Source organism: Haliotis cracherodii, unplaced genomic scaffold (assembly GCF_022045235.1).
Source record: "Haliotis cracherodii isolate W230 unplaced genomic scaffold, xgHalCrac1.p SCAF_6, whole genome shotgun sequence".
Lineage (NCBI taxonomy): Eukaryota > Metazoa > Mollusca > Gastropoda > Lepetellida > Haliotidae > Haliotis > Haliotis cracherodii.
Window position 1 is genome coordinate 12,580,441 of NW_027266319.1, and position 16,621 is coordinate 12,597,061.

The following is a 16,621-nucleotide window of genomic DNA, read 5'->3' on the forward strand; positions in this document are numbered from 1 at the left end:
GCCTAATGGTTAAAGCGTTCGCTCGTCACGCCGAAGACCCAGTTTCGATTCCTGACATGGGTACAATGTGTGAAGCCCATTTCTGGTGTCCCCCGCCGTGATATTGATGAAATATTGCTAAAAGCGGCGTAAAACCATACTCCCTCACTCACTCACTCCAATCTCTCGCAATTTGGATAAAACCTTCACAATCAGGTTCCAAACAAACCAAACCAAACCAAACCAACCATAGAATAACTAATGTTTGAATGAGTAGATATCTAATATATTTGTCCAGCCTTTCACCAGTAATCTCTTCCTTCCAGGGCTGGAGATCTGCCGACTTCCAATCTTGCGTCCTTGTTACTGTTTGACGATTCTGTCATGGAGGCCACCAGCTCTTCCTCGCCCCTATTTGGATTGGGCACCACGCAGGGAGATGAAGTTGGTCCTACTGCCACGCCAACATCCAGCTCCGACTCAACAACAGGGGCACAACCCCAGAGCGACACGGCTGTCACACCCGAGGAAGTCTCGAACATTACAAGTTCAGATGCTGTTACAGTGCACTCTTCTGCGTCAGGCAAGTTTTAGTACATTACTGAGAAGCTTTCAGCATCAGACATCGACATGAAGTCCATTTGAATGTGAACCTTCTTACAGTGGGAAAAGTATTTGTACTTTTGTATGATATATTCTTTACTCAAGGAAAGTGTAATTGAAGTTCAAAGACCTGGGCCTTGTTCCACGAATATGAAAGTGCTCTGAGCACTAAGAAGCATATTGCCATTCTTTAACATTGACTTATGACAATCATAGTGCTAAAATCACTTTATTGAACAGTGCCCTATTTTTATTTTTTTTTCAACTTTGCTGCAAATAGTTGCAAGATTGCTGATGCAGTGTTAAGCAATAAATTCTCTCTCACAATTATACTCAACTGCATACGATTTGTTAAGCTTATTCTTGTGCCTCCTTGCATTGATGTAGCTGCCATACTTTTCCTTTTTCCTGCCTAAGCGGTTCCTCAAAGTGTAGTAGCCCTAAGATTTGTTGAACAGGGACCAGTTCCTAACCACCACCACCACCCGTCTGTCTTTCTGTCTGTCTGACACACACACTCACACTAACACTAACAAACACATGAGAGGGGGGGGGGGGTAATACATATTTGATGCCTTGTCCATGTGTCTGTCATCATTTTGTTTCCTGAGCAGAACTAAAAAAACTATTCAACAGTTTTCATCCAAACTTAGTTCTTTGTCCGGACCAAATCTCTGAAACTAATAGGTACTCTTCCTTGAAACTGTGCACATACAAATACCAGGTTGCCTGATGGTACCGTTCGCTACTTAGGGATGTTAACAATTTATATTTTTTCCTTTTCCATGGCAACACGCTTGACTCTGTTCACAGTGATTTGTACCAGACATAGAAATATAAAGTTCCGAATCCCAATTCCATGGCATTGTTTTGATAGCACAATAACTACTCTTGTATGCAGACAGTCAGATTACAGGCAATGCAAATCCAATGTGTGTTTCTCATCATTTCTGACGGTGAATAACTTCGGTCACTCACTCCTCTCTCCATCTTCCAGGTAGCACAGAAGAACTTGCAACTGCATCTGGTATGAACCCTCCGAACACATCAGGTAGCACGACTTCGCAGACTAGTGTCACTAGTTCCATCCTATCATCCTTGGCAGAAGCTGCTAACCTAGCTAGTACTTCTAGTGGCACTCCATCAACAGTTGCAGCTGCAGCAGACTCTGGTGCGCAGAATGTGTTTGGGGGTATGTTGAGTGTCAGAGCTCAATATGATAAGTAAATTCCAATTTATAAATAAATCTGGTGTCAGATGAGTAATTATCTGAAACTTCTGTCCAAAATATGAAGGGATTACAAAGCATATGCTGGGGTAATTGTACCTAGTTTAAATATTTACCATAGTGATATGTATCTTTTTTTTTGTCTTTTTCAGAGGGCGTGGACCCTTCATTCTTGGCTGCATTGCCAGACAACATCAGACAAGAGGTGATAGCAGAACAGCTCCGTCTCCAGCGGATACAACAGAGAGCACAACAGCAGGCACAAAACACAGAAAGTGCAGGAGCTATGGAGGTTAACCCAGAATTCCTTGCTGCTTTGCCACCTGCCATTCAGGAAGAGGTGGGTTATCATGTTTGTTTGTTTGTTGTTTAACGCCGCACTCAGCAATATGCCAGCTATGTGACGGCGGTCTGTAAATAATCGAGTCTGGACCAGACAATCCAGTGATTGACATCATGAGCATTGATCCATGCAATTGGGATACGATGACATGCATCAACCAAATGAGCGAGTCTGACCACCCGATCCCGTTAATCGCCTCTTACGACAAACATAGTCGTCTTTTACTGCAAGCATGAGTTGCTGAAGACCTATACTACCCCGGTTTTTCACGTTAAGTTTGATGAAAAGATGTTGAAGTACTGTTTGTGTGGAAGGTAACAGTTACTCTGGTTATTGCCCCGTTGGAATAGCTCCTAATTTTTCTATAATTGTTATAAGAGTGACTAGTGAGAATCAGATGGTTGTAATTTTATAACATGGGTGATTGTGCGTCATCTTCCCAAAAGTGACATGGTGCATTACTGATGCCATCTACCACTGATCTTCTTTCCTTGATTTGATTATTTACTATAGCTTGTACTTTTAACTAAAAAGAGAATACCCCCAACCCATCGACCCTTGTTATTATAGAACTACAGGAACCTATTCTAATTGTTAGTTGGTTAATGCCGCACTCAGCAATATTCCAGCTATATGACGGCGGTCTGTAAATAATCGAGTCTGGACCACACAATCCAGTGATTGTCATGCGCATCTGATTGTAAGAGGAGACTACATGGGTCGGTTGGGCAGACTCTGACATGACAGGTTGATAATGTCATCGTACCCCAAGGGCATTGAATTTTCACGTCATATCAACCACTGGATTGTCTGTTCCAGACTGAATTATTTCCAGTCCACTGTCTTATCATAGCTGGACTATTGCCTACACAGCAAGCAAACAAGAACTACATTCACTCATTCATTGTTACTGAAACTTTTGATACTTGATATTGATTCAAAATTGTCCATTATCCAAATAGTTTTATGAATTCTTTTCTATGGAAGGTGCTGGCTCAGCAGAGGGCAGAACAGGCACGTCTTGCAGCACAGCAGCAAACACAAACAAACCCGGAGACTCCAGTTGACCCTGCAAGCTTCTTTGCCACCCTGCCCACATCACTACGACAGCAGGTGTTGGCTGACATGGATGACAGCATGTTGGCTGTTCTACCACCTGATCTGGCAGCAGAGGCTCAGGAGCTGAGGAGGGAGTTCGAGGAGAGACACCGCCGAATTGTTCAAGAGAGAATCTTTGCACAAGCTGGTGCTGCTTCTCTGTCCGCTATTTTACGACATTCAGGTGCTCAAGATAGAGCAGGGTTGAGCAGAGGGAGAACCTTGGTGGACGAGTACAGGGGTGGGCAATTAAGTCTTAATGCAGCTACTGCCATTGTCATGTCTTGTCAAGTGTTGTCTTGATCAGTAGTACCACTGATGTTGTAGTCCTTAACCAGTTTTTCTGCACGGAAGAGCTGAAGCTTGAAGTTTTAGTTCACTTTCCCAAACTTTACATGCCTTTGATGCTAGGGTCATCATTACATACAGTTTGCTGGCAGATGATAACATTTTCGTGTTTTATAGGAAGATAAAGTACTGCAATGAGATTTCATTATTTGTGGCAGCATTTGGTCTTAGTGTTCAGTAATGCTGTGACAATCTGGAGAATGACAATAAGTCTAAATGGTGTAGGATGCTTTGAGGTGTTTTCTTTGCTTACTGTAGCAGAAGCTCCCACAATCTCTCTACTCAGCTCTGCTCCATTTTAGTTTTCTTTTTATTTGCTTATTTTCTGTTTCAACCAGCTAGTGTGACTTTGGAAAAGAAAGATAACTTAGGTTCACGAAACTGTGAAAGCTCTGGCTGTGAATTGTTAGTGTTATATGAGCAGTATATAATATTCATGTTTGGTGCTTGTACTGTTTTGACACTGAACAACTTAATTACTGCATGTTTCCTTCTTGTTCTGTGAAAGTAGCAATAAGGAAGCTACAAGTATGATCATCTAATAGTATTTCGGCTAACTTTGAAGTAGGATTGCAAATCATTAGTGACTGATATGAGTCTTGGATGTGCCGGTTAGTACAAGGCTGTAACTTGACTTGGTGCTTTTTTCCTCAAGGACTGAGAAATGACGCCTGCATTTTTTTTCCAGACATTATAATATAATGGTAGGCATTCAGGCGAAATATTCTTGGTGTTTGCACCATTGTTAATCAAGTTCCTAAGCTTCTACATCACTGTCATACATTGATATTATTATGAATGGAAAATATATGATATTTTACAAGGATGCTATAAACGTTTTGACGTAGTGATACCCCCGAGAAACTCCTTAATACCCTGTGAATACAACAACCATCAACTCATTTATTCTACAGTTGAATAGTGAAAATCTCAGTACCAGTAAGGATTCTCATCTTGTAGTTGCATATCAGATCATAATGGGTAAAATGGGGTGCTCCCTTTTTCTTATTTTGGAGATAAGAGGAAATCACAGCACATCAGTCAAGTTGAACTGTAAAAGTCCTAGAGTTAACTTTTGAATTAGGTTGGATATGTTGATTGTTTAGTTCTTTCTTTATTGTAACAAGTTATTTCTGTTTAGGCCTTGCTGGACGGCTTGGATCACGCTATGCAATCAGGGCTGCTCCTAGAGGAAGCAGATGGGCCTGGGGGAATAGATACGGAGGCAGGTATGCTGCTCGGTATGGAGCCCAGCCTCCTGCCAACAGTGCAGCCATCAAGTTACGAGGTCGCCATCTATTGGACAATGAAGCACTGACCTGTTTACTTGTCTTACTGTTCTTGGATGAACCAAAGCTCAACACATCCAGACTTCATAGAGTGTTAAGAAATTTGTGTTATGATGGACCAACAAGGACTTGGGTGATTAGAGCATTGTTGTCCATCATGCAGAAAACGGGTGAGTGCAAGCTTCATGAGATAGAGGACAAGGTTGGGCCGGCCAAAACCCCTGAGAAGGGCAAGGCCAAAAAGGTTCAACCAATGCAAACAGATTCCCCGGTGGCTTTGAAAAGTGATGTGCGCAGTCAAGCATCCTGGTTGTCTATGAGTCTAGAGGCTGCCTTAGGTTGTCGAGCCAACGTCTTTCAAATTCAGCGGAGTGCAGGTAAGAAACACACCAATCCTCCGAGCTGTAGTGTCAGTATTCATAATCAGGCTGCACCTGTGGTGTGTAGACATGTGTTAGACACTCTTATTTCCCTAGCCAAAGTATTTCCAAGCCATTTTTTGCCTGCTCCAAAGGCAAAAGAGGTCCAAAAATGTGAAGATGATGGCAAGGAAACGGACAATAACAAACAGAAACAAATCGCAAGTGGTGCCTCCAGTCCCAGAGTTGCAAACAAGTCTGAGAAGGGGGAGAAATCCGATGCCAAGCAAGAGAATAAATGTGACACCAATTTCTGGGATTTATTGGTGAGATTAGACAATACAAGCGGTAGCAAAAAAGGCAAAGGAATGCAGAAAGCCCATAATTCAAGTGCATTTGACAATGAGGATAGTACAGTGTATAACAGTTCTCCAATAGGACATCTCATGAACATGCTGTCTCATCCTGTTATACGGAGAAGCCAGCTGCTTACTGACAGACTCCTGAGACTTCTAGGTCTTGTGTCGATAGGATTGCCTGATTTATCCCGTGCTAGGGATGTCCGAACAAGTGGTGTCACCACTGCAACATCCAATGTAATTGCAACTACAGCTGCAGCATCTAGTCTCTTGACAGCAGCCACGATAACAACATCTTCAAACTCTGCACCCACACCAACATCGATGGTTCAACCCTCAGCCCCACCTGCAACGAGTGCAGAAGGTAAGTGTCTGACTTGCTTGTGGGACCCATGAAGATCCGAGGGTAGAATAGGTCTTCAGCAGCCCATTCTTGCCATAAAAGGCGACTATGCTTGTCATAAGAGTTGACTAATGGGATCATGTGGTCAGGCTCACTGACTTGGTTAATGCATGTCATCATATCCCAATTGCATGGATCTATGCTCATGATGTCAATCACTGGATCGTCTGGTCCAGACTAGATTATTTACAGACTGCCGTCATATAGCTGGAATATTATTGAGTGCAGCGTTAAACAACAAACAAACAAACTTGTTTGTATCCCATGTTTGCTCTTTCGACAGCACTGTACTGTACATTTTTCATAGAAATTGAGTGTTTGCAAATATTTCATAACCCATGACAATTTTGGGGCATAAGTTTCCCATTCTTTGCATAAGAGCCTACTAATGAGTATTTGGTGGTTACAGAAATTTCATAACCCACACTCAGTGTTAAGAAGCTAGCAAATTGCTGACTTCAGCATAAGCATCATCATTGACTCTCTCGCTTTGTAGGATAATGTTAAGTAGGTTTATTATGCCATATTGTATTGATACATCTAGCTGAATAACTTGACTGTAGTTGCCCTACTTCGAGTTTTAATCTTTGTGATATGAAATAAATGTATAAACTCACTGGCTGGTGTCTTGTGAAAAATTGTGAAAAGAGTCTAAGTAGATAGTGGAAATTCCAATTTTCTATTTTATGAATGTTATGTCAGTCTCATTTAATTCTGAAAGTTCTAAGATTTGTTTTATTTTAAGCAAGTAGTAGTGCTCAGTTTATCTTTTATATATTGTAAATATTCAGTATGAATTTAGATTTCCTCAGCCAAATATATAGTCTTAGCGTATGGTCTAGTATAAGCTGTTCTTAATAGATCTTGCTTCAGACTAGTGGCTAAAGTCTGAAGCTTTTATTATAGTAATGAAATATATAACTGAACTTTAAATGGGAATTACATTTTAAGGAGCATGTAGACTAGAAATCATCTGATGTTTGGGTATCTTGTGTCAGCAGCAAACTATACATGTGGCTAAATGTTTGTTCTCTACAGCTAAGTTAATAAAGAGCCCTGAAGAAGTGGAAGAAGAATTTGAGGATGAATCACCTATATTGAAGAATGAACTGAACCTCGCTGTGCAGGTAAGATATAGGTTATGCTGGTAGCATGAAATCCATTTGAAATACTTGGGTAGGGTGAATATATATTTGTAGCTTTACACCTTATGGTTATTTTGTACTTCTCATGATACTGAGCTTATTTTATTGTTCCATAGACCAAGAAATGTACAGATAGACCATCATGCAGCAGAAATGCTTTCATAACCCTATCAGAGAAATCATGGTGATGCAATTAAACAATGACATGATATTGTGTATTTATGGCTTAACTGTTCAATTTTTTAACTAATTTAGTAATATGTCCCAAATTTTGATGATTCACATCTTTACCAGACACATGGTTGAGTTTTTATTTCTCCCCTAACACAGGTGCTGACAACCAAGTCATGTTCTGAAGAAGGTTTAGAAGATGCTACAAACCTCCTACTGCAGTTGTCTTGGGCCAACAACGCTACACGCAATGCAGTACTTGAACTTTTGCTGGTTGGTGCCAGAAAACTTGGTCTCACAGTCTGTGCCAATATAAGGTAGAACTTTCTAACATGAACAATTTACAAAACAGCGTGACCTCATCTTTGTACATTCCCGACATGGGTACAATGTGTGAAGCCCCCGCCGTGATATTGCTGGAATATATTGCTAAAAGCGGGGTAAAACCATACTCACTCCCTCACTCATTTTTGTACAGAATATGGCTGTTGAAATTTATTTTGTTGGCATTTTAACTGAAATTTTTTGGTAAGTATTTTCTTTTAAGGATCTCATGCATTGAATGCATATGAATTCTGTTAATTCTTATAATATTTTTCAGAGGTTTGCTGGTTGAACTTCAGAACTTAAACGCTCACATAACTGATGACGTTTTTGACTCTGATGACAGTAGAGATGTTGATGCGAGTGTAGAGAACAGAGGCAAGGGTATGCTTCCTGACAGGTATGTACTATATCAACTTGTGTTCATGGTACAGGCAAACGGTTCCTTCATTGTGCAAACTATTGTTTATCTTGTCTTGATAATTGTCCTGCTGTTATAAAAGGATTGATATTGATAGAATTGATATATATATTGTGAAACACATAACCTAATTAAATGCTGGTCTCCTTGACCTGAAAACCTGTTTTCATGGGTTCGAATCCAGGTTCACTCCTTCTCACGGTAAACATCACCCCAAACATGGATGACCTGAATGAATGCAGTTCAATCACTGGATTGCCTGGTCCAGACTCAATTATTCACAGATAGCTGTCATATAGCTGTCATAATGCTGAGTGTGGCGTTTAACAACAAACAAACACAGCTAATAAGTGTCTGGTACTGAGTATAAAAAGTTATCTTGGAGATAATTACAAATGTGTCTGACAAATCTGACCTGTGTCATTGTGTTATTAACAGTGTGGATTATTGCTCACAAAGTATTGATTTAGCTGTCATGGGTCATATATGAGACTAAGGTATGGATTGATATACTCTTTCACAGGTTTATGCCCGGAGTGCATGTAGTGGTATCAGCACCCACAAAGATGAAGAGTGGGAGAGAGCTACAGCTACCCTCAATGTCTCAACTCACTTGCAAAACATCAAGCCAGCAGTTCTTCCTCAGGATCCTTAAGGTCATCATCCAGCTGAGGGAAGCAGCAAGGGTAGCAGCCAAGAAGCAAAAGCGTACAGGTACAGTGTGACTGTTGGTGCATCACACAATTGAGGCAATGTTGCACTCAGACACATGTGTCTTGTTAACTAAGTGTCCACCCTTTCTTCTTCTTCTTCTTCTTCTTCTTCTTCTTCTTCTTCTTCTTCTTCTCTTTTCCTCTCTCCCTTTCTCTCAGGGGTGGTCGGGTAGCCTAGTGGTTAAAGCGTTCGCTCGCCACGCCAAAAAAAACGGGTTCGATTCCCCACATGGGTACAATGTGTGAAGCCCATTTCTGGTGTCCCCTGCCGTGATTTTGCTGGAATATTGCTAAAAGCGGCGTAAAACAATACTCACTCTCTCACTCTCTCACTCACTCTCTCTCTCTCTCTTTACCCCCCTTTCTTTAATACAAAGATAAAATGTCATGTTGATATAACCTACACAAAAGAACATCCAGTGCTTTCATATTACTTTGTAAGAAGTTAAAGAACACCTGATTCATTCATATTACTCATTATTCATTAATTTGTCCTCTCTATAACCTTGTTATATAATACAGGGATGTATCTAGACCTGCTCAGAGGCTGATAGTCACCTTCCAAGTCCATCAAAACTCCCAATTTGGAATTAAACAGTTATGGTTATAAATAATAAGTCTTTGAGGAGGTGACGTGTATTTCAGTGATAACAGGACAATAAAGAGTTTGATTTTTCATTGCATAGTTTTACACTATTTCACTGAATATGATGTTAAAATATTTCTGAATTAAGGAAAATAAGAAAATGAAATCCCAATTGTAAACAAATTAAAAAATATTTTCAGTTTGCCTCCGAAGGGCACTTAGTTTAAAATATACTCATCCATGACTTGATCACATTGGTGTCAATTATTCTCCTTAATTATGCATCATTCTATTGATGTTTGGTCTTCTCAAGGCCTTGTTTCAGCATGCAGCCTGTTGAGATAACTAATAAATGTATCTCAGTTATGACATAACATAAATAATATTTCTCACTTATGATTGTCTATTGTTCATTCCTCAACTAGGCAGAGAACTTGGTAACATAGCTGAGGCAATGGCAGCATTAGAAGCAGAGGCAGAGGCTTTCATGGAAGTTGTCAGTCACAGAAGTAGCACCCCCCTAACACAGCAGGCTCAGCCACAACAGGCTGCTCCCACACAAGTCGACATGTTGCAGGGGTCAGCCCAGAGTGGGGCCAGCGATGCCCAGCCTCCAACCCCTGGGGCAGAGACTCCAATGGAGGTGGATCAGCCAGGTATAACTTGTACTGCATTCATTACATTGATGTCAATAAGGGTAGAACAATGTAATAATGTTCTGATATTTTGCACATGTGCATTTTAACGATTATCAAAGCAGGTCTTTTGATGTGATATGACATCACATTCCTTCTTTGTTGAGAACAATGCGGTATGATGTCATCCATTGTTCATGATGTCACAGTCTGAATTCATTTCATCATCTGAACAAAAGTCTGTGAAGATCCGGGTTACAATAGATCTTCAGCAACCCATGCTTGCCATAAGAGGCAACTATGCTTGTCGTAATGGGATCAGGTAGTCAGGCTCGGGTAGCCTTGTGGTTAAAGCGTTCGGTCGTCATGCCGAAGACCCGGGTTCGATTCCTGATGTGGGTACAATGTGTGAAGCCCATTTCTGGTGTCCTGCACGGTGATATTGCTGGAATATAATATTGCTAAAAGCTGTGTAAAACCATACTCACTCACCCCATGTCCACCCTTGATTGTTGCAGGTTCCTCTAAGGAGGATAAGGACAAGAAGAATGAGGAGACAGCAGCTCCCCTGCCGCGCTTGAGTGAACAACTATCACTGGAGGAGTTGTGGCAGACTTTAGGGGATTGCTTGTCCGAGCTGGCTAAAACACCAGACCAGCATGCTGTGCTTATCCTGCAGCCCGCTGTGGAGGCCTTCTTCATTGTACATGCAGGTTAGTTTCATGGAGAATGTACAGACATTGAGTCTGTAGCCATACTCATAATACATTGCAGTTTAGGGCAATGTTCCAAAAAGCAATCTACAATGTCTTAAGTGAATGTGAAAGTATGGGAGTTGAGATTGTCTTCGCAGATTGCCAGGTTCGAGTGTTAAATCATCCTATCTGAACCTTTGTTCAGTGTTTGCTTGGTATGAGAAAACGTATCTGTTTCATTGGATATTATTCTTTATGAAAATTGCTTTGAATAGACTTTCAGAAAAATTCCAGTTGTAAGTTGCTTTGGTGTTTCCTCGTACTTAGGTGAGAAGGAAGTGAAACCTGTGGAGACCCACCCTCGTCGTGAGGATCAGCTAGCACATCTGAATGCAGAGATGGCTCCTCCTTCCCCATCTGCCAGTAATAACCCAGCAGCCACTGCCGAGACAAGCATGCCTCTCACCAGGGAGAACTCTGTTGCATCTGTCTCTTCCCTGGCACATCTGCCACCTGATGCTCAGAAGTTCCTCAGATTTGCTGGTGAGTACAACTCGTTCAAGTCCCCATGCTTAGATCTCTGGTTGGTTGTATTGATCCCAGCATGTTGTTGGGAGAAGGTGACTCAAGTGTAAGGATGCCAATATTTGAGGATACTGTACTGAAAGTGAAGACCAATTCTCAGTTGTCTGTCATGTTTAATGTAATATTGCACCTGCCATTGGCATACCCCTGACTTTCTGAATGTGTGTACGATTAAGTGCTTTGGGTAAACAATATTTTGATATATTTTTGGAAATTGTATTTTTCGTTTTTTTGGCGTTGATGAATTATCTGTTTGGGTTTGGAATACTTTGCTTGTTTTTGTTTGCTTTTAAGCATTGTCCTCATTGCCGGCTTGGGATTAGTTGGAAAGACAATTTGAAATTAATTTCTGTTTTTACCTCACTTGCAGAAACCCACAGAACTGTTCTGAATCAGATCTTGCGACAGTCGACAACCCCATTGGCTGATGGTCCATTCAGTGTCCTTGTGGACCACACACGAATCTTGGACTTTGATGTGAAGAGAAGATACTTCCGTCAGGAGCTTGAAAGATTGGATGAGGGTTTGAGGCGTGAAGATCTACCAGTTCATGTCCGCAGGGAAAATGTCTTTGAGGATTCTTTCAGAGAGCTTTTCCGAAGGTCACCGGAAGAGTGGAAGCAGAGATTCTACATTGTTTTTGAAGGTAGGAATACAGGGCCTGAAAGAATATTCAGGGCTGCAATTGCATCATGTCTGATGACAAAAAAATCCTAAAGAAAGCTGATATATTTCACATTCAGCATTGTTGCATGTAAGGGGTCTAAACAAACGCATTAATAAGAACATGCCACACATTGTACTTGGTTTATTCAGATATCAGTCAGGAGTTACAACTTGTTTGATATTTTAGTTTGTAGTTCAGTTTCAAAGCAAAACGCTGAGTTCAGTAGTTTATGTAAATGAAATGCATGGAAAGTTACGTTCACATGTAAACAGTCATGTTATATTTTTGTTCTTCCTTCCTTATAATTGCTGTTTGTCCTTCACACTTTGTTGCCTGAGCATAAAACCATTCAATATTTCTTGATCAAACTTTGCAGATATTAGTACAATGCCTTTTGCTCTGTAGGAATCTTAGATCTTGATACTTTTTCCGGTATGGTTGAATTTTTATTCGTGCTGTCAACCACCAGTTTACCTGGCCCACACAGGCTGATGTGATATGGCTGGATTATTGGTGAGTGTAGTCTTATGCATGGTTAGTTCACTAACTCAACCATTGATGTTTTAGTAACATATCTCTCACTATTCCAGGGGAGGAGGGCCAGGATGCTGGAGGCCTGTTGAGAGAATGGTACCTGATCATCTCAAGAGAAATCTTCAATCCCAACTATGCATTATTCAAGACCTCTCCAGGGGACAGAGTCACCTACACTATCAATCCGTCTTCTCACTGCAATTCTAACCATCTTAGCTACTTCAAATTTGTTGGCCGAATCATTGCAAAGGCTGTGTATGACAACAAGCTTCTTGAGTGCTACTTCACAAGGTCCTTCTACAAACATCTACTCGGACAGCCTGTCAAGTGAGTGAATCCTACACAAAAATACTTTGGGAATTTTCAGAGCAGAATTGGTTCCCAATTCCCTTGGAAAGAGGCAACCAAAGTGGGTATCTGCTGGTGACAATCATTGTTTTTTGCCAGGATAAAGCTTTATTTGACTATAGCTTGAAATGACGTTCATTTGCACCGTATGTAGATTGTAAATTTCTTGTACTTGAGAGTACATGCATATGAAACATTTTTAGGAGATGACACATGTGCCTCTGCCTTGATTTCAGATACACAGACATGGAGAGTGAAGATTATGCCTTTTACCAGGGCCTTGTCTTCTTGTTAGAGCATGGTGTTGCAGATCTTGGCTATGACCTCACATTCGCCACAGAGGTAAGACTGTGCTCAAGCTATTCTGTTATGTAAATGAAGAAATAAAGAAAGATTCTCACCTTAATTATTTGAACCTTGAATAAATATTTTCTTGTGACTTACCACATGCAGCATGCTGACATCTTCTTAGAATCATTTTTGTGAAGCGTTTGCTGTTCCTGAACTCTGTCCCTGTTTTTCCCAACCTCAGATCATGGAGTTTGGTGTGATGGAGACAAGGGACATTATCCCAAATGGACGTAACGTTCCCGTGTCCGAAGAAAACAAACGAGAGTATGTGAAGCTTGTCTGTCAGATGAAGATGACTGGAGCTATTCGGAAACAGCTCAACGCTTTCCTGGAAGGTTTCTATGACATCATTCCGAAAAAATTGGTTTCAATCTTCAATGAGCAGGAACTGGAGCTGCTCATCTCAGGCCTGCCAACTGTTGACATTGATGATCTGAAGGCCAATTCAGAATACCATAAATATCAGCCTAACTCCCTACAGGTATTCACAGTTTTTCTGATGTTTTCTCTGTATTAGGCAGAACAACACTTAGGAGTGACTGTTGTTGGAGGCATTGTGCCCAGGAGGTTTTGCCGTGGCACAATTTAACTAAGCAATCTGCTTCTATAGATAACCACCCTTGGTATCCCGGAATAGAGTAGATACTGAGTACCACTGTGTTTCAAAATGAGAATCGAGTTGTAAGAATATGTGACCTGGTTGATTGTGTGTCATCATTCCCAGATTGTGTGTATTGGTGCTCATATAGTCAGCTATTGATCTGCTTGGCTAACATTTGATTATATACAGGCTGTTGTGAATTTGCTACTCTTTTTATGCTACAATTAAAATAATTTTATTAAACATATTGACATTTTTCTAGTCTTTGATACAAAATCTGACTTGATGAACATTGAAAATTCATTTGCAGATCCAATGGTTCTGGCGAGCTCTGCGTTCATTTGACCAAGCAGAAAGGGCCAACTTCCTGCAGTTTGTTACTGGTACCTCTAAGGTCCCACTTCAAGGTTTTGCCTTCCTCGAGGGAATGAACGGCATACAGAAATTCCAGATCCACAGAGATGACCGATCTACAGACAGACTTCCAACTGCACATACTTGGTAAGATATGGCGCCATGCTTTTATGAAGCCTTCATCAAATTGTGAATGAAGATAATGTAAACAAAACTTAGTTGTAAGATACAGTTACTGTTTACATACATATCACATACATTTATCCAGAAATTTGTAGTCGGCCAATTCCAGTAATAACCGTACCATCCAGATTGACAGGTTTTAAACATCCTCTCACTTCTATGGTATATAGTGAGTGAGTTAAAATGTAATGATGCCATGGTAGTTTTTCCGCCGTATAGCGAGAAAAATTCTTACCATGGTTTCATACAACATTCACTGAAGGATCAAGGCAACTTTGCTTGTCGTAAGAGGCGACTAACGGGATTGGGTGGTCAGGCTCGCTGACTTGGTTGATGCATGTCATCGATCCCAATTGCGTGGATGGATGTTCATGATGTCGATCACTGGATTGTCTGGTCCAGACTCAATTTTTTTTTTTTTGGCAGACTGCCATCATATAGCTCGAATTTTGCTGAGTGCGGCATTAAACCACAAACTCACTCACTCACTCAAGGATCTTGTCTTATATCTAATCTCCAATAGTGTGGTATCATCATCACCAGGGAGGTACATCACTCTTATGTCTTAATTTTCAGCTTCAACCAGTTGGATCTCCCGGCCTATGAGACGTACGACAAACTGAGACACATGTTGCTGCTGGCTGTTAGCGAGTGTTCAGAAGGGTTTGGCCTTGCTTGATTGAGTATCAGGGTTAAATTGTACTGGTTCAGCATCCCAAGGGTGAAGCAGTAAGACTGTCAAATATCAGCCCTTCAGGATGGAACGTTGAGACAAAACACCTTCTACTTAATCCCAACTCTGCTATTTATTATGATTGTGGTTCATATTGTTGAATGACAAATTTACATAGTTTATTGTATTTAAATATTTTGCAACAGCAAAGAAATGATTGTATAAAATATGGTACAAAAGTACATAGAGCCTTTGAAAAAGAGAATGCCTTTTGTGATTTTATACTGTGTATATAGAGAGAATGGTCATGGATGTGATGTGAAAATAGTAGAATTTATGCACAGTTTATTTGGGAGATATTATTTTGTTTTGCCCACTTGAGAAAACACAAAATCCTTCCTTCGTTTTGATGACATTTCCATCCACAGGTTATTGGCATTGTTTGTATTTATGAGTTCAATTATCTATTGCTCTTAATCCCCAAAGTGAATTGTGTGAAATATTTTGTTTGAAGTTATGAACAGAGGCTACTGCTCAAACTGTCAGTGTCAGCTTAGATGTGAATAACCTATATTTGAAATGACCTACATTTTAGATGTACCTGTCAAAGCATTATTTACTTTGTAACATATACAATACACTTAAGTCACATTACTCTTTCATATTCAAAACATTGTGCACTATAAAGTTAACTGGTTTCAAACACATAACACTGATTGTCGTGGTACACAATTATCTCCATTGTAATTCACTGCCAGAAGGACTTACACGATGCTAAAGTTACTTTTATCTGTTTTATGTTAAAACCTGCCCAACGTCAAGGTGATTGTGACAGAATGTAAGACGGAATGTTCACGTATCATATATCTCTGAAACAAATACAGTACAATGCAATGTTTGGAAGATCATGTTTATTGTGTTTAACTCAACACTGACTGCAAAGCATCATAGTGAGTTCCGCACCCAAACAAGATTTTGACTTTCTAATACTGAGACAATTTGTGTCAGTGACTTGTTGGACACTTGATAAAGAACGATATGTAACTTGTTGACATGTTAAGTTGTTTGCGCACCCCTTCAGGAGACATGTGAAGTACAGTGAGAGTGACTTGATGGCACAAACTTGATTGTGACTTTATTCAATGGATGTAAATGGCATCACTATTTATGGCTGATGAAGAGCCGTGAGAGGAGAAAGAAGATTTTTATTGTATGCTTGAACAAATGATGTCGAGAGTTCCATATGGTGTATTATTTATTGATGTTTTAATCTGAACAATCCCCATAATTGTTTGAAAGCAGGAATGTAAAATACTTCCAAGGGGCTGCTCTACAGAGCTGTAATTTGTAGACAGATTGTTTCAGATTTCTTCAGTTTCAATGTACTAATTGTCCACATGTATGTAAGTCAATAATGATTTGAATATTATGACTTAATGTTACTGGTTGTAATCTTTACCAGCTGTGTACAGCCTTGATAATGAACCTGTTATGTATATTTCTCAGTCATGTCCATAGCACAAAATGACTAATGCAAGCATTTGAAATAAATAATTAATTTGCATTCTGAAACTGTAAAGTCAAATAACAAGGCATAAACTGAGAAATAAAACTACAGTTCCAATA

General features: G+C 40.2%; 1 protein-coding gene across 1 annotated transcript in view; it reads left to right on the forward strand.

Annotated features, from left to right (window-relative positions):
• Positions 1-16,621, forward strand: part of LOC139445311 (E3 ubiquitin-protein ligase HUWE1-like) — a 92,982-nt gene extending 76,361 nt beyond the window's left edge. Inside the window, exons 62-79 of the mRNA XM_071226434.1 lie at positions 306-566; positions 1,584-1,753; positions 1,963-2,150; positions 3,141-3,492; positions 4,741-5,970; positions 7,048-7,136; positions 7,485-7,642; positions 7,927-8,049; positions 8,594-8,784; positions 9,795-10,025; positions 10,523-10,717; positions 11,027-11,242; positions 11,655-11,930; positions 12,542-12,812; positions 13,070-13,175; positions 13,366-13,665; positions 14,096-14,286; positions 14,899-16,621. Coding sequence (XP_071082535.1) covers positions 306-566; positions 1,584-1,753; positions 1,963-2,150; positions 3,141-3,492; positions 4,741-5,970; positions 7,048-7,136; positions 7,485-7,642; positions 7,927-8,049; positions 8,594-8,784; positions 9,795-10,025; positions 10,523-10,717; positions 11,027-11,242; positions 11,655-11,930; positions 12,542-12,812; positions 13,070-13,175; positions 13,366-13,665; positions 14,096-14,286; positions 14,899-15,001 — 4,651 coding nt within the window. The 3' untranslated portion in view covers positions 15,002-16,621. The remainder of the gene's footprint in view (positions 1-305; positions 567-1,583; positions 1,754-1,962; positions 2,151-3,140; positions 3,493-4,740; positions 5,971-7,047; positions 7,137-7,484; positions 7,643-7,926; positions 8,050-8,593; positions 8,785-9,794; positions 10,026-10,522; positions 10,718-11,026; positions 11,243-11,654; positions 11,931-12,541; positions 12,813-13,069; positions 13,176-13,365; positions 13,666-14,095; positions 14,287-14,898) is intronic.